The sequence below is a fragment of the Saimiri boliviensis genome, chromosome 3 (assembly GCF_048565385.1).
Source record: "Saimiri boliviensis isolate mSaiBol1 chromosome 3, mSaiBol1.pri, whole genome shotgun sequence".
Lineage (NCBI taxonomy): Eukaryota > Metazoa > Chordata > Mammalia > Primates > Cebidae > Saimiri > Saimiri boliviensis.
In genome coordinates, this window is record NC_133451.1 from 12,500,878 (window position 1) to 12,519,364 (window position 18,487).

General features: G+C 39.8%; 1 protein-coding gene across 2 annotated transcripts in view; it reads right to left on the reverse strand.

Moving 5' to 3' along the window:
• Nucleotides 1–8,630: 8,630 nt before the first annotated feature.
• The window catches only part of BOD1L1 (biorientation of chromosomes in cell division 1 like 1), a 57,461-nt gene continuing 47,604 nt past the window's right edge, over nucleotides 8,631–18,487 (reverse strand). The window contains exons 23-27 of one of the 2 annotated variants that reach the window (XM_003934727.4): nucleotides 16,808–16,857; nucleotides 16,629–16,713; nucleotides 16,067–16,220; nucleotides 12,627–12,767; nucleotides 8,631–10,011 (exon numbers count right to left, since the gene is read on the reverse strand). In XM_003934727.4, the coding sequence (XP_003934776.2) occupies nucleotides 9,894–10,011; nucleotides 12,627–12,767; nucleotides 16,067–16,220; nucleotides 16,629–16,713; nucleotides 16,808–16,857 (548 nt within the window). In that variant the 3' untranslated portion in view covers nucleotides 8,631–9,893. The remainder of the gene's footprint in view (nucleotides 10,012–12,626; nucleotides 12,768–16,066; nucleotides 16,221–16,628; nucleotides 16,714–16,807; nucleotides 16,858–18,487) is intronic. The other variant, XM_039468358.2, reaches the window with a different exon arrangement.

Below are 18,487 nucleotides of genomic sequence, written 5' to 3' on the forward strand. Positions count from 1 at the left end.
ATGCATTAATTAAAAGCTAATTAAGAGGCCGGGCCCGGTGGCTCAGCACTTTGGGAGGCTGAGGTGGGTGGGTCACAAGGTTGGAAGTTTGAGACCAGCCTGGCCAACATGGCGAAGCCTCCGTCTCTACTAAAAACAAAAATTAGCCAGGTGTGGTGGTAGGCGTCTGTAATCCCAGCTACTCGGGAGGCTGGGGCAGGAGATTCACCTGAACCTGGGAGGTAGAGGTTGCAGTGAGCCAAGATAGCACCATTGCACTCCAGCCTGGGCAACAACAGTAAAACTCCATCACAAAAAATAAAAAACATAAAACAAAAAATACCCTGTTCAGAAGCTGATCCTTCAGATGTAAACTGAGCAAATGAGGACACAAATGATTTCTGAAAGATTTGAAAAATGTATTTGGAGTTTGCACTTTAGATACCATGCCAATATTAAGTACTTATAATGACCTTACTACAGAGAAACGCCCAGACGCTGGATTGATTAAGTACTTGAATTGCATATGTAATGCTGGGTTTACTAAAGAATAAGGGATATCCACCAGCCACAGGTTGTTCTTGTTATATTGAAATTGAATTATATATTGAAAGATGGGCTAGATGAGAAGAGTCAGAAGTGTGGCTGTGCTGATTGTTAAGCTATTGTCTCTTAACTCCAAACTCACCCTTCTATATTCTGCTTTGTGGTGCCAGGATTGGGATTCTGCAAGCCAGACTTCTCCCTAGTCAGCAGGACCCTGTTAAGTTCAGTCAATAAGGGATGCTAAAGGAAGTCCAGAAGGCTGAGGTTGAAAAGGGGTCCTAGTTCTTGTTTGGTCACTTTTGTTAGCATCACCCAAGCAACAATTCTTTATCCCAGTAGTGGCAGCTGATGGCCGCTGTACTTAGTTCCAGTTTCCAATTTTCCACCCACTCTCCTAGTACAGCCAAGTTGTCCTTTCTCATAGATAACAGTACTGTCCGGGTAGCACCCCTCCTCAGAGTTCTAAATCCCAGCCCTTCAGGGCTTCTCCTCGAAACTTCTAATAACCTCAATTTTTTCTTTCTGTTATTCAAGTCCTGGTTGTTTTCTGAAATTATTCTGTATTATATCAGTGTTACCTTTTCCCCTCTTAGTTCTCTAATAGCCATTTAAGCTAATTCCCATTAAATTATTGTCTTAGTCCATTTTGTGCTGCTATAACAGAATACCACAGACTGGGTAATGTGTAAAGAACAGAGTTACCTCTTATAGTTCTGGAGGTTGGGAAGTTCAAGATCAAAGGGTTGGCACCTTACAAGGGCCTCTTTGCTCATGGTGGAGTCATCTCATGATGGAAAGTGGGAGGCAGACAGGAAAGAGAGCATGAGCTAGCAAGAGGGGGCTGAACTCGCTTTTATAACAAACCTACTCTCACAATAATGAACCTACTCCCATGTTATGACATTAATCCATTGTCCTCATGACCTCATCACCTCTTAAATGTCCAACCTCTCAACATTGTTGCATTGGGGATTAATTTCCCAACATATGAACTTTGGGGGATACATTTAAATAAATAACAGTTATTTATTCAAATAGCTGGTGCAGTTTCTAATAGCTGACTGGACCATGACTGAAACAAGTCCAAAATTTATTTCCTTTAATATGGTAACAAGAATATGGTTTGAATCAGGTCTTGCATTCAATACCAGGAGTCCAGCCCTCTGAAAGAAATGTGACCTGTAGTTACGAATCCTTGTAAACTTGCTAATAATGATAGACCTCCAGGAAAACAGCTAATGGTGTTTACTAGTAGGAGTGTTGGCATTTAGGAAATACTTTCAGCAAGATAGACCTGGTCTGTCCAGAATTGCTTATGGTAACAACAACAACAACAACAACAACAACAACAAAAAAAAAAACAAATGAAATCCTCTAGAATCTGTCAATATATGGGACATGGCTCCCTCGAAAATATCATACAAGTTTTGTAACCATCTGAATAGAGAAGTTCCGTGACTGAAATGGCTTCCTTCTAAGTAATGGAGCTGCAGATTTTTTTTTTTTTTTCCGAGAGACCTCATGTGTTAATCTAGGTATATTTGTGTCCTGATGAGAAAGGGCCTGGGAATAAGTTGGCTAGCCTGGGGCCTGTGTGCTTCTCTTGTGCCTAGCAACTACTTATAGCCTTGAAATTATTTGTAAAGCTTGATGCTAGGTAAGATCTCTGATCTATGAGCCTGATTTAACAGTTGATTCTTTATTCTATTGCATAGACCTCGGCTCAGAATGCTATAGGTGCTTCAGCAAAATACAGGAGTGCAGAAGCAAGAGGAAGACATAGGATACTAGTATTAGGAGATCCAACAGAGAAGTGACGGGTAACCCCAGGGCCATGGTTTAGAGGAGCCTCCAGGATGAGATGGCAGCCAGTCCAGACTGCATCAGGAGGACTCAAGAAACAAGTGGAGAGTTGTCTTCAGCAAGATGCCTTCTGGACTTGGACCATCTTTTAACATCTAGGGGTATCTGGGAGAGTTTGACCTAGATTCTTTTATATACTTGGCTTCTACAAAAGCTCTTCCTTTCCTGCCCATCCACCAAATGTGTGGCAAAACAATACAAATTTTAGAATAGCTATTTGATCTTGAGTCTTTAGGACTCAAAAGAAAAGCCGGCCACAAGACTAAATTTATATCAATTACATTAAACTTAAAAAACGGTTCATCTTCAAGTACCATAAAGTGAAAACATAAACCGTGTGTGTGTGTTTGGGGAGGGATATGTTAGCAACACATATACATGAAGGATTAATATCCTGAATATATAAAGAACTCCTAAGAGTTGATAAGAAAAACACAAATAAACAAATGGAAAAATAGACAAAAACCATGTACAGGCATTTCACAGGAAATAAAGATGGAAAATAAGCACATGAAATCATGCTCAACCCTCTTGTAACCAATGCAAATAAAGGCCACAATGAGATATATTATCCCTATTAGATAGGCGAATCAAGAAGTCCTGTACTACTCAATGTCAGAAAGAGAAGTAATATTTAAACACTACTGGTCTGAGTACAGTATGGTACAAGCATCTGTGAAAACTTGTGGCATCATTTTCCAAAACTGAAAATATGCCTATCCTAGGAATTAGCAGTTGTACCGTGGAGCAGAAAGCTGTGTATATCTTAGTGCAAGGAATGGATACAGGTGTGAAGATAGATCAATTCCCTAGCTTCGAAGTAGCTGAGTGGTCTGGCCTTTCTGGTTAACAGGCTGATGGTCTCTTTAGGCAGCAACCAGCCTGGTCCTTCCATTTATATCCTATGCCTACAAATACCATTTCTATATGTACAACAAAATGAGTAAGTTTAGGAAACTCAACCATAGAGAAACTTCACAAAAATGTTTAAAACACAGCAAATTAATATGTTAATAACCCAAGGACCAGTAAGAGGTGAATGGAATACATATAAACACACACACACACACACACACACACACACACACACACACACACACACATATATATTCTTTCAATGGAATACTATATAGCAGTTAAAATGAATCCAACTGGAGCTATATATATTAACATAGATGAATTTTAGAACATAATGTAGAAGAAAGAAGCAAGTCTCAAATAATCGATAAAATGGTTCTATTTAGAAAGCAAAACAATTTAAAACTGAAAATATTGTTAGAGCTATAGACAAATGTAGTAAAACTGATAAACAGCTATAAAATAATAAACCTTTATTTAGAATGGTGGTCATCTTGAGGGGGGAAAGGAGTGGTAAAATTGGAACAAGAAATGGACGTATTTTTTAAAAGCGCAAAAAGGTAGATATGTAAAATCTAATTTTAGTAAAAAAGAATCTATTTCATTAATTCAAAGGCATGGCTTTTCCCCTGTATTTTAACAGCTTTGAAGTTAGAATGTGTCTTGAAATTGCTATTGAACAAGTGACAATTATTGCCATGTCTGATGTTGTTCCTAACTATTCATATTAGCACTTCAACTGAATTATGTTTATCATTGGTTCCTGACCCTTTGATTTTAAACACCAATTAAAGTCTTTTAAAAGGTTAGAGTATGATTTGGCATCAAAACAGTTACTGTGTACTCAGAAAGGCACAGGAATCAATAACTGAGAAATACATTTTATACCAAATCAATAACTGAGAAATACATTTTATATCAATGAGGCAAATATTCAGTATTGGAGAGGAGAAATAACTGTGATTCTGTTTTCTCAGAAAGCAACAACCAAGTGTCTTCTGTGACTTAAGAAAGGAAGGTATCCACGAGTAGGTGGTATTGTTACATTTTGTTCCAAAGACATGTGCAAAGAATTGCCTAATAATGACAAATTATACAGCTAAAGATGGAGAAATCACCAAATCCCCTGTGAGGAAAGACATTTTAAAGCAACAAGCTGACATAACTGATTCATGCATACCGTTAAGACTATTATTAATTTTTGTGTTACAATGTTTCCCTTTCCTAATAGTATACAAAGTAATGGTGCATGAGCATTTTATAGTCATAGCATTTTTAATTCAATGATTTGTAGTATACGAGTTTTGAATATATGTAAATAGAAAAAGGCCTGGAAGAATTACACGTCAGACTGTTAATAGTGATAATACCTGACTTTGGGACTATCAGTGATTTTTTTTTCCTCTTTATTGTTCATTTAAAATTTTCTACGACCAAAACATTGCTCACAAGAAAAATTAAGATTTGTTTTTTGTTTTTGAGATGGAGTCTTGCTCTGTCGGCCAGGCTAGAGTGCAGTGGTGTGATCTCAGCTCACTGCAACCTCTGCCTTCTGGGTTCAAGTGATTCTCCTGCCTCAGCCTCCCAAGAAGCTGGGATTATAACCATTCACCACCACGCCCAGCTAATTTTTTATTGTAATTTTAGTAGAGATGGGGTTTCACCATCTTGGACAGGCTGGTCTTGAACTCCTGACCTCGTAATCCACCTGCCTCAGCCTCCCAAAGTGCAGGGATTACAGACGAGAGCCACTGTGCCCAGTTGAAAAATTAAGATTTTGTAATTTTTTTTTTTTTTTTTTTTTTTTTTTGAGATGGGATCTCCCAGGCTGGAGTGCAGTGGAGCAATTCTCAGCTCATTGCAATCTCTCCCTCCTGGGTTCAAGCAATCCTCCTATCTTAGCTTCCCAGGTAGCTGGGATTACAGGCATGCCCAATCACACCTGGCTAAGTTTTGTTTTTTCAGTAGAGACAGGATTTTGGCATGTTGGCCAGGATGGTATCAAGTGGTCCGCCTGCCTTGGCCTCCCAAAGTGCACGGATTACAGGTGTGAGCCACCATGCCCAGCTGCTTTTTTTTTTTTTTTTTTTTTTTTTTCTTTTAGTTAAACATATTCCAAGAGAATGTCAAGGGAAAGCTGTTGCCATTTAGATCTGCTGTGGGGACTAGCTAAGCGAATGAAGTGGAGGAAATCCTCAGACAAGACCTTAGTTCCAGTCCTAGTTATGCTTCATATGTGTGTTGTTAAGCAGGCTAAGTAATGGCCCTGTGCTTACATTCTCACAAGTATGAAATTGGTTGTATGATACTCTTCCACAGGACTGTTCTGAAATTCTTAAGTGTTTTCAGTTTTGTGCAACATCAGTTTCCATGGATGTTAGATTAAGTTTCTGTGTGGTTTGGGGAAAGAAAGCAGGTATTCTGAGGTTTCATAACCTTGGGAAATCCTGGGTTCAACAAAGTTAACCCGATTCCTCTCACAATTTCTTACAATTTATATGTGCTGATGGGCACAGTGAATTTCCAGGAAGGGCTGTTGTGCAAGGAAGCAGCTCTTGGGACTAGTGTGTTGTGTAATGCCAAGATATATTGATAGTTTTATCTGTATCTTCCTCCAAGAAGTTTCTGAAAGGTTGACTTAGTGGCAAAAATGGCATCCATTACTGTCTCCAGTAGTCCCTGCTTTTTAGCTTCCAAAATACTCTCTTTAGGTTCCAATCTTGCTTGAAACACCATTTTAGACTTTAAAAAAAAAACTCCTCCCTTTATCCACCAGGTGTTAGTCCTTTGTCCTGCTTCTCTCGGGAAGGTAATTTCTCCCGCTTGCTGTTCTATGACAACCATGCCAGTGCAACCCAGCTGTTTGCTTCATGTGGTTGTGCCCGTGAGACTTGAGCCAACATTTCAGTACCTAGTGTTGGGCAAAGTAGTAGCTCAACAAATGTGTCCTTTCCCAGCAGTTTCAGTGGTAAAAGTGCTGGTTATTTTCTTCCCCCAAGAACAGTATGTCAGTGTATTCCAAACACATCTTGTTCTTGATTTAATCATACAGATGGCTACACAGTAATTTTACTAAATGTAAGGTGCTCTTGTACACAGGATGAACAATATATCCAAAAACCCAAAAACAAAAAATAAAACAGCAACATTTTCCAGTATTTCTTCTAGTTAGAACCATCTCCCTCTGACCTCAAATCAGTTAGGTTTTATCAGTGGCAGAGATGTTTGGGGAAAGGCTCTAATATACTGCAGTTCTAAGAGCAGTGAGCCTGCTGTTGAGGTGGAAAGATCAATGCCTCCCTCCCATGGGCTTTCATATAAAGAACCCTGGCCTGGGGTGGTTAGAAGGTTAAGAGTTCAGTCTGTGTTGCCACCAGCTTGCCATGAGATCTCATTTGGAAGAAGAGTGTTATTGGATGACCATTTCTAATTGGCGTGGTTATGGTAACCCTTAGTTAGTAGATTCTAGTATTTAAGTCAAGTCTAGGTGGTAGGGGTCAAGTGGTACCACCGAGGAAAGAGACCTGAAGAAGGCAGGGAGGGACTGTGGTTGTAGATGACCAACTTCAACTGAAGAGGAACTAGCCATCGTCAAGAGCCACATCGCCCTCTGTCATAGGACATTGCTACCTTCACTAAGTCTTGTGTGATCCTCCTAGCCTTGTCTCAGCTCCGGGGTGGGAAGAGCAGGTGGGCTCTTGTTCAGGTTGCTCACGGAGAAGCAGTAAGGCAGTGGCAGTGGTAACCACGCTGAGGCCTGGGAAATGTCAAACTTGAAGATGGTCTGCAAGTGATTCTCAGTGGGTTAACAGAAGCTACTGGATTTTAGACTGGATATCCTTCTTTTTTTTTTTTTTTTTTTTTGGAGTCAGGGATTGTCCTGTGAATTGCAGGATGTTTTGCATTCCTGACCTCCTTCCTTCTGCTGAATACTAGTAGCAGAGAATGCAGAAAATCACTGTGATGACTAAGAATTGCTTCCTCCTATTTCCAAAGTCCCATAAGCAGTGGTATTAGAACCACTGGAAGGCATGTGGTCTAGCTGACTTCCCCATCTTAAAATTCTTCATGTAATTCCACTATTTAGTTCCAATTTCATCGAGAGGCAGCATTTCTTCACACTCTCAACGACTCGGTCCTTACAGGATGATGCCCACAGCAGCCATTACTAAACTGAGTAACATCCGTGTCACAGTAATGCATTTTCAGAATGCACTGCCGGTGAATCAATCTAAAACTGACCAGTGCAAAGACTGTGACCAAAGGAATCAGGAACCTGGAAAACTAGTTCAGATTCTACCCTTTTACTTTTTACATTTTAAAACTGTAGATTTGGTTTTCTGATCCTGTGTAAATTCACTCAGAATAATGGCCTGCAGCTCCATCATTGTTGTTGCAAAGGACATGATTTCGGTTTTTTTTTTTTTTTTTTTTGGAAACAGAGTCTCACTCTGTCACCAGGTGCTAGGCTGGAGTGTAGTGGCGCGACCTCGGCTTGCTGCAACCTCCACCTCCTGGGTTCAAGCAATTCTCCTGCCTCAGCCTCCCGAGTAGCTGGGACTACAGGTGCGCGCCACCGCGCCCAGCTAATTGTTTTGTATTTTTAGTAGAGACAGGGTTTCACCATGTTGGCCAGGATGGTCTCGACCTATTGACCTCATGAACCGCCCGCCTGGGCCTCCCAAAGTGCTAGGATTACAAGCGTGAGCCACCGCGCTCGGCTGATTTCATTCCTTTTTATAGCTACAGAGAATTCCATGGTATACATGTTCCACATTTCCTTTATCCAATCCACTGTTGACAGGCACCTAGGTGGCTTCCTTGTCTCTGCTATTGTGGGTAGTGCTGTAATAAACAAGTAAGTGCAGCTATCTTTTTGGTAGAACAATTTACTTTCCTTTGGGCATATACCTGGTAATGGGATTGCTGGGTTAAATGGTAATTTTAATTTTTTGAGAAATCTCCAAACTGCTTTCCACAAGAGCTGAACTAATTTACAGTCCTACAAACAGTGTGCAAGTGTTCCCTTTTCTTGCTAACATCTGTTATTTTTTGACTTTTTAATAAAAGCCATTCTAACTGGTGTGAGATGGTGTATCACTGTGGCTTTGATTTACATTTATTAAGACAAATCACTTTAGATTTTTGAGCTTTGGTTAAAACTCATCTGTATACACAAAAGTGAGAAACTCTCGTGTTCCTCGTCTCCAAGGGACTTTCTGTTCTACCAAGTTCTACCAAGTTCAGTTCTACCGAGAAAGGCCATCACAGACTCATATTTGAATGTGAACATGGAACAACACATCTAGGACCAATTAGAGAGAAGAAATGGTTTTCATGCAGACAAATTTTAAAACACACACAAAAAATTCTAACCACTCAAATTTTGGTAAACATTTTATAATTTATATATAAAATCTCAGTAAGAAACCATGTAAAATGACAGAAATATCCACCTTACATTAAGAGTCAAAATAAAAAAAAAACCCACACTGAATGTAAATTTTAATTATAAAACAAGAATATGAACAAAACATTTTAAAATAATCTCAATTATTTGGCAACTCATCACATCATAGCAGAGACAAATTTGATCGTAAGAAATTTAATCTTATGAAAAACTGAAGTTGGACAGTTTGCTCGTATGAGAGTTAAAACATGTTTAATAAAACACGTGGCAATAAAGCCAGTTTCTATACTGAAATAATTGTGTATAAAACAACATAAAATCCTGAAACTGAGTAGACAGGAGTGACCTAATCTTCACTGCATTTCTCTTCACTGAAAAAGACAACATGGAAAGAGTATTGGTAGAAGCTTCAGAATAGCACAGAGACGAGGAATGAACACCAACAGAGGGGTTTCTGCTGTAGGTGACCGGACGCAACTTTACCTGAACCAGAACCTGTTTTATGTCAGTGGGGCTGGTAGTAAAGTCACAGATGCAAGTATAATCTAAAAACAAGTTACATTCTTAAAAAACAGAGTCACAACTGTGAACAGAAAAGCAATGGAGAACCTTTCTTTAGCTAAACTACTTTACTTGAATACATGCGAGTTTCTGCCAGAGCATATTAAGATAGTTACAGGGCAGGCAGAGACCTAAAAAATTTTCTACTAATGACTGCATAGCATTTAAAACCCTTTTTTATTAAAAAAAAAAAATAATAAAGTAAAATAAACAGATATATAGTAAAGTTCACAGATAAGTTTCTCTGTAAAATAAATAAAATGTTCATTGATTAGCATCATACATAGAGTAAAATACAACCTATTTTTACATGTTTATATACTATACACAGATTACCAGTAGGCAGCCTGGTGTCTGTTGGGCTGGAAGGGTTTGCATTAATGATGTGTCACATTGGGAAATCCCAATTTCAAATGTTAAAATATACAACTACTTTGTTTTGAGTTCAGATACAAAGTAAACTTATTGTCCTTTATCTGAAATAAATGTACATAATATCTTCTATGAACAATAGTTTATAAAGCTGTTTAAAACATAACAAGAAAAAGCTTGCACCTAGGGACTTACAGCACATGCGTATCTTTTTCCTGGTTAAAGAGAAGCCTGCGGCCACCGAGGCATGTCTCTTTCTTCTCCACTATGCTCTTCCATAAGCCTAGGGCAGCAGTGGTCGGGATTATCGTTTCGCTTTTTTCACGGGGGCTTCCTCCACCCTTTGCTGGCCTCTTGTTCGGGCCCCGGGAGGGCTGACTTCTCTCTTGCGCTTGACAGAAGGGGAGAGCTGTGTCTTTGATCTGCATTAAGCAAAGTCAAGGCAATGGTGAGGGTTAAAAACAGCTGCTTCAGTAACTTGGGAGTTCCTTAAAAAAACAGTAGAGTTTTGAACTTCACAGCTAAGAAGAGAAAAACCCAGTAACATTTATACACAAAAAGAAGCTATTCTACGAAGAGCTTGAGCTAACTCGTGATTTGCTGTCAACCTCACATACAAAAACAGGACACTGGAAGAGAAGTTTGAAGCCTGCACTCTGGTTCCAGGTCTACCACACTTTAGGTATTGATGGTGCTCAAGTCCACTTCCTTCTCTGGGCCCTAGTTCTTTTATCTACAAAACAAAGACATCAACAGCTGGTCGCACCAATATATAAACTGTCCCAAGTTCCATCAACCAGCAACAACACAGCAGGATTGCAACCTGGGTCTGACCAAGCGCAAGATCATGTTTTACGGCACAATATTACAGAAAATAGCTGTGATGAAAAGGCACGGGAATTTCAGAAGAACATTCTAGCCAATCTTCCTGTCACCAGCATCTCCCCGTTTATCTAGCCTGTGATTAAAATTATTTGTTGGAAACCCCAATTAATCATATTAATTTCACAATTCATAATGTCCTGGAGATGTATGAAGTTTCTCTTGGGTCTCTGATGCTCTCAGGAGAAAATCACCCACAGCATAGAACACAGAGTCTTTATAATTCTGCCTTCTACTTGTGCACCATCTGGGACTGCAGTCTTGCACCTTCTGCATCACAGAGCAAGATGTCCCACCTTTGGAAACCCCCACAGAGAAATGCAACTTTACTGATATGAAGACTTGAGGTCTTTACCAAGTCTTCATATCAGTAAAGTAAAACACAGCATTTATCGGCTGTGTTTTTTCAAACTGCAAGTTACAATTGATATTTTAAAACAACATATTAAAAATACCACTCATATTACATCTATTAAATTAGACTCACGAAAGTTTTGTTTCAGTTACAGTAGCAAGAATATGGGCACCAGCTATACTGCAAGACATTCTTATAGTGGGTTGTTGCCAAAAAATTCTGAAAGTCTTACACACATAGATCTCTCCCACTAGACACCATGATTCTCTAGGGCAGCTGCTGAGATTTATTCATTTTTCTGATTCCAGTGCCTAGTGCAATGCCCAACACATGGCAAGCAGGCAGTAAATGTCCTGTCAATGAATAAAAGACTTGGGGAACCAAAATTGCAGGAGACGGAGAAATGTGGCTCTACTTGATACGAAGACATGCTTTTCATTCCTTCTTGGACAGCAAAAGTAAATAACCTCAAACTGAGTCAAAAATTGTTGCAGATGATGTGGTTTTGGCATGTGTTGACAATGACTGAAAATGTGTTTGTTGATAATCCATTTCAAACTGTTTCGATGGAAAGCCACCGGCCACTCAATCAACACCTCTTCAGTGAAGGTGCCATGTGTGGCACTGTGCTGGGGTCCAAGTGGTAGCCGACAGAAGTTCTGAGTCAGGCTGCTTCTCCCTAGCCATGTGAGCTTCGTAGCTTATCCAGGCCCTTCCAGTCCACCCAGAATGTGGTCTGTGACCAGGGGCACTGGTCACTGAGGAGCTTGTTGGAAATGCCAACTTTCAGGCCCCATGCTAGACTTACACACCCAGAATCTGCGTTTTACCAAGAGCCTGAAGTGATTCAACAGCATGTTCAACTTTGAGTAGTAGGCATGCAAACCTTCCTGAGATTCTTTCCCTCACATATAAAATAAGGGTAACTATTACAATTCACTGAATGAGCGTTAAATGAGAGCATGTATATAAAAGTGCCTGGCACTACAGTTTGCTTTCAACATAGGGAAAACATGCACATATATACTAACAGCACATACATACAAGTATTCTGTGAAGATGAAAATGTGGTAAGAGAGGTCAAAACAGTTTTTGTGTGCAGTGAAAAGTCTTTTATTTTTGAATATGATAATGCGTAGAAATTATGACAAGTTCCTATCTCAAGAAAGAAACAGAGGGGTAAATAAAATGCATATACCGAACCAATGCTACGTGACATCTCAAGTGCCCAGTACTGACCAGAAGTGCAGCAAGAAGAAGAGATGAAAGTGGGCTGAAGCAGGATGGAAAGGATTTGACTTACGGGGTGTGCTGATGGTGAGGACAGTCCTCACTAGCTCAAGCAAAGGCAAGGAAGGCAGGCTCAGGGCCATCTCTGGGAAGCAGTAAGACTAGTAAGACTGCAGTGAAAGGTGTAAGGTAGCAGGGGCTGTGCCTGAAAGAGGGAGCTTTATTACCTCATCACCTCTCCAGTGCTCTACCTAAAACAGGAATGATTCTGGGCTGTTACATGCTTTACCACACTGCTTTGCCTTTGGTCTTGGTGGATGAGAGAGGGCAGATAAGCCTCTCACAGGTATCAAGGACAAGCCTGTGTGGCAGTCCACTGTGGCAAGGTCAGACTGGTGAGGCCAAAGAGAAACCTTCTGCAGCCCTTCCTATTCTTCTTGGAAACCAATGATCCCCAAAGACAGTTATTTGGTGAGACAAAATCTTAAAGGAAATTAGGAAGAAAGCATTACTGTACCAAAAATAGTCTTAGGGGATTAAAAATGACTTGAAGTGTGAGCAGGGACTTACCTTCCTAATGGGGGAGATTTACTAACTTTTTCGCTGGTAGGTAACTTCTCTTTTGCTAATTTTTGGCGATTTCTAGGAGAAACTGTGTCTGGGCTGCCAAGTTTGGATGCTGCACGTGCAGGTGGCTTGCTATGTTGCTTTCTGAAACAGATTATAGAAACACTGGGCAATGGTAGCACTGAATACTCCAGTCCCTGGAACTATTTAGGAAATATGAGGCTCCTTGTGGGCAAGTCGGAACAATAGGAACTAAAATCAGAAAAATGGTTGGCTTTCCTGACCACCGCTAAGAAGTCGATCTTAACGTCACCTACAACTACCTCAGCTTGTGTGATACTATCTTTGCTCATACTGTGCATGATATTTTATTGTGATTTAGAAAAAAAAATAAATCTGTGAAAAACAGAAAATACATTGGCTGACAAAATAAAGGTCACAAAAGAACACATCAGGGTAGAATAAAGGGCCAAGATTAATGAAAGTACAATTTACAAGGCTAAGTGTTAAGGCCCAAGTAGTCAACTGCACAAGAACCAGATAAGGATTTCTGATTTAACAGTAAAACCTCTAAAAAAGGAACTTGTTTAGCCGGTGTATTGTTCAATTTCAGGCAACTCAGTAATGAGGATGCACTTTGAAGAACAATATCCAGAAAATGCAGTAAAACGATAATCCTCTTCTAGATTCATTAGACCACACTTGGTATAGAGTTTGTTTCTGTCTATCTATCTTGAGAAAGAGTATCTATCTATCTGTCTATCTATCTATCAATCATCTATCTATCTAATCTATCTTGAAAAAGAACCTTGCTCTGTTGCCCAGGCTGGAGTACAGTGGTGCAATCTCTGCTCACTGGAACTTCCACCTCCCAGGTTCAAGCAATTCTCCTGCCTCAGCTGCCCAAGTAGCTGGAATTACAGGAGTCTGCAACAACGCTTAGCTAATTTTGTATTTTTAGTAGAGTTAAGGTTTCACCATGTTAACCAGGCTGGTTTTGAACTCCTGGCTTCAAGTGATCCACCAGCCTTGGCCTCCCAAAGTGCTAGAATTACAGGTATGAGCCACTGCATGTGGCCTTTTAAATTTATTATTATTGTTATTATTATTATTTTTTTGAGACAGGGTCTTGCTATGTTGCTTAGCTGGTCTTGAACTCCTGGCCTAATGCAATCCTCCTGCTTCAGCCTCCTGAGTAGCTGGTATTACAGGCAAGAGCCACTGTGCCCAGCTGCACATATGCTTCTAAAAGAGGATAAAGGTAACTGAGGAGAACAAACAGGGATGATGAAGGGGATCAAAAAGCAAGAGGAGAAGACCTGGAAGCTGCCCTTAAATATGTAAGGGAAAATTATACAGAAGATTCTGAAAGAAGAACTAGAATCAAGAGTAGAAGCTAGACGGAGGCCAGCTTCTACTGAACACAAGTCAAGAGAATGCTAAGGAGGGTGTAGCTCTCCCTGCCACTGAGATCCATGCAAAAGTAGGAAGACCCTTGCAGAGGAGCTGCAGGTGCAGTGACTCAGGCACTGGCTGGCTAGTGGTACTAGATGACCACCAAGAGCCCACCCAACCCAGACAATCTGTGAAATTAGGAAGACACCAGAGCCCTGGGACTGATCAACCAATGCCAAATAATCTAAACTAGAGAGAAAAGAATTCATTTGAAAACCAAAAGTTTGTATTATAAAGTGCATGAAGGAAGAGTTTTGATAATTCCAGTGATTACAAAACCATATAAATCAAATAAGATTTATTTTTAAAGAATTTTTAAAAGACAAGCTTGAGAGCAATTTCTAGACACTCACTTGAAGATGGCTAGAAGGCCTATGGAACTTGCTCTGAGGTGAGCCCTACTTTCCACAACTGTTTAGAGGGAAGCAGTAATTCTGGTGGGATGGATGCTATACCCAAATGCAGGGGTGTCGGGCTCCAGCACCCTCACCCTCTCCTAGCAGCACCAGTTTTGATTCTGTGACTTCTTTTCTATTTATCTGAGCTGCTCCACCTAAAAAACAAATATGAGATCACCTTATTTTTAGCCGTGTGAGCTTCTAGAGTCCTTTGGCTCTAAAACCTGATTCTTTGAGAAATTAAACCATGGCACAAATGGCTAATAACGTGTTAAGTTTGAAGGAATCAGAAACAGGTTGATTTTAAGTCTTTATTTAAAGACAAGGTACTATTATCTTATGATGTTAGTGATATTTTTGAAATAAACCTTCCTGAACTTTTTGATTAATCTTGGATAATGAAATTAAACAAGATGATACCAAGATTAACAGCTTGTAAATCACATTACTTAAAAGTTAAAAAAAACCATTTTTTCAAAGACAGAGTCTCACAATCATCTAGGCTAGAGTGCAGTGGTGTGATTACAGCTCACTGCAGCCTCAATCTCCTGGGCTCAAATGATCTTCCCATCTCAGCCTCCCAAGTAGCAGGGACTACAGGCACATGCCACCATGCCCAGCTAATTTTCAAAATTTTTTTGTGGACATAGGATCTCCCTTTGTTGCCCAGGCTGGTCTCAAACTCCTGGGCTCCAGTGATCCTCGCACCTTAGTCTCCCAAAGTGTTGGGCTGACAAGCATGAGCTACTGTGCTGAGCTTGGAAAATATTCATGTTTGGTAAAGTTATTAACTGGTATGATGAAACTACAGTTATGTACCATTTCTCAAAATGTGCCATGGAGAAAGGAACATTGGAATATGTTAACAGGTATGATAATACAGGCCAACAACAGAAAAGGAGTATCAGCAAATAATGCTTGTTTGGAGTTCAACAGGCTTCTTTCCTTTAGAGTGTGGCAGACCCTTAGTATTTTAACGAACATGTAACCTAGGAAGGACAGAGAATTCACTGACATTCCCAAACTCATCTACCATCGCACTCTTTTTCTTGGAGTCTTCTGGCTACAATGGGGCTTGAGAGAACACATTTTGGGAAATATATGCAAGTATGGGCCTCCTCAAAAATGGTCAAATGTGGGCACTTTCCTATGATCAACCTACTGCATAGCACTGGTGAGGTACATCTAAGGACGGTGGTGCATAAGCCTGGGTCCTCCTGCTCTCTGGAGTTGAATTAAGTATGTTGAGAGCAGGGACCATGTTTTATGTATGTCTACATTTATGAATGGTGCGCAACACAATACCTGAAGGATGGTAGATGCTCAAAAAATATTTGTAAAGAATTAAATGAGTTCCACCAAATAGGCATTTAAAATCTGGCAAAGACTCTGAAGTAATCCCCAAAGTGGTTTAGAACAGAAAATGTGTTCTCCAAGAAAAACTATGTGCCCTCTGCTAACAATGAAAATTAAATAACTTCCACTGCAGCATGAATGATTCAGTTCAAAGAGAATTCCATGAAACCCAAAGCTGCTTTCAGATGGAGAAGCTGGTGACAGCCTCTGGCAGCTCTGTGCTGCCTCCATTACCTCTGAGCCTCTGATCTGGTGGTGGATCTTGTGGTGGCTCCTGAAGGCTCGTCCTCTTCCTCTTCTTCCTCTTCCTCATCAGACTCCTGCTCTTTCTTGTCCTCCGTTGGTTCAGAAACTGATTTCTGACGTTTTCTTTCTGGCTCTGAGGATTCTGTTCAAATAGAAGGTAACACCTGGATTATACAATTCCCAAAGATACGTCCAAGGGAGAAAGTCATGGAGTTTAGAACTTAGGATATTAGGGACTTGGAGGCAGAGAAGTGGTTTTCCACTTCCTTTTTGTTTCGGCACTTGCAATTCACAACTGTTTAACTTAATCTCAAACACATTTGGGATAGTTTACATATGCAGTTCACAGCCAGCGTTCATAAAAAATTCATGTGCTCAGAAAAGCATCTGGGATGTACCATTTCTGACACAGGATTAGACCTATTTCACACATATTTATGCAATATTAATATTAGCTGTATCCCACTGGATTTTTTCCTCAAAGAAAAACTCTTAAAAAGGTGATTTTGAAACAATAAAACTTTTTATTAAGAATTTGCTAGAAACATACCAGCATCATCTGATGCAGTGAGAGAACGTTTGGGTTTTCTTCCTCTCCGACGCACACTAGCTACTATTTTTTCTTCACCCTCATCCTAGAAGCAATAAAATTAAAGTTGAAACAGTGGTCAACTGAGTATTTAAATTGATTTCTAAATAACATATCTTGATAAGAAATTTAACACTTACATTGCTTATACTTCTTTCCTGTAGGTTAGCTGTTTCTTTGTTGGATTCATCTTTAAGAAAAGGGAAATCTTTGCATTAATATTTTATTACTGTAAATTTAAATTTCAACAGTCAGCCTGGCTTGTCTGTCAATGTATCAGTATGAATCAATACATTGTTATACACTTCATCATCATTTTGTAACAGTCAAGCAAAGACAGAATCAGAATACCTAGTAGAGATCACATCAGAATGTAAGTTAGGAAACCTAAGTTTTCATTTCAGATTTTACTTAAATTTGCTGACCTTCAGTTTCTTCATCTGCAAGATAACAAGTTGAGTTAGACTACTTTTTGTGTGTGTGTGTGTGTGTGTGAGAGAGAGAGACAGAGTTTCACTCAGCCACGCAGGCTGGAGTGCAGTGGAGCAATCTCAGCTCACTGCAACCTCTGCCTCCTGAGTTCAAGCAATTATCCTGCCTCACCCTCCCTAGTAGCTGGGATTACAGGCGCCCGCCACCATGCCTGGCTAATTCTTTGTACTTTAGTAGAGTCAGGGTTTCACCATGTTGGCCAGGCTGTTCTCAAACTCCTGACCTTGGGTGATCCGCTCACCTCAGCCTCCCAAAGCGCTGGGATTACAGTCGTGAGCCACTGCACCAGGCTGGGTTAGACTACTTTTATGATCCCTTTCAGCTTAAATGTTCTGACCCCAAAAAGAAGAAAAAAAAGGCATATAAGGAGCCCACAATATGCCCCAGTAACTGCAAGTCGGAATGATACACAGGCTAAGCATCCCTAATCTGATGATCCAAAATCTAAAATGTTCTAGAATCCAAACCTTTTTGAGCACCAACATGACCCTCAAAAGAAATGCCACTGGAACATTTTTGAACATTTTGAATTTTGATTAGGAATGCTCAATTGGGAAATGCAAATATTCCAAAATCAGAATAAATTCAAAATCTGAAACACTTCTGGTGTCCTAGCCACTTCGAATAAGGATATTTAACCGGGACTTTAATTCTATTTTTATGAGACAGAGTCTTGCTCTGTTACCCAGGCTGGAGTGCAATGGTGTGATCATAGCTTCTTGCAATCTCCAACTTCTGGGCTCCAGTGATTCTCCTGTGATGGCCTCCCAATGTGCTGAGATTATAGGTGTGAGCCATCACACCTGGCTAATATGAACTTCTAAATCTCAATGTAGCTCTGTAAGTATTATGATTCCAGCTTATAGTCTGAAAAAACCAGGCTTGAGTAATTTGATTTATGTAATTTGTTCAGAGTCACATAACTAGTAAGTAGAGTGATAGGTAGAATTCTTTTGACTCCATATGCATCATGGTGGTTAAAAAAGAAGATCATATTATGACCTGTTGTTTGTAGCGTGTGTATTTACATTCTTTATGCATTTGCTTTCTACAGATGTTACGATTTTCTAAGAATTTATCATGGTAAGAAAAATAAAGATTAGTTCAACACACTACTTGAAGCTGAAATTACGGGGATATTCATCAGGCACTCAAAAACTCAAAGGCACTTCTTTTAGTAACTGTAGTAATTGCACTTTTTTGCAAGTTTAAAATACCAATGAAGATGAAAAACTTAACCCAACAGAAAGGTCAACAAAGAGGTCTGTCTTAAAATGGTCATCATTTTACCTAAATTCAGAAAACACCCCGAATCATACAGCTTTAAT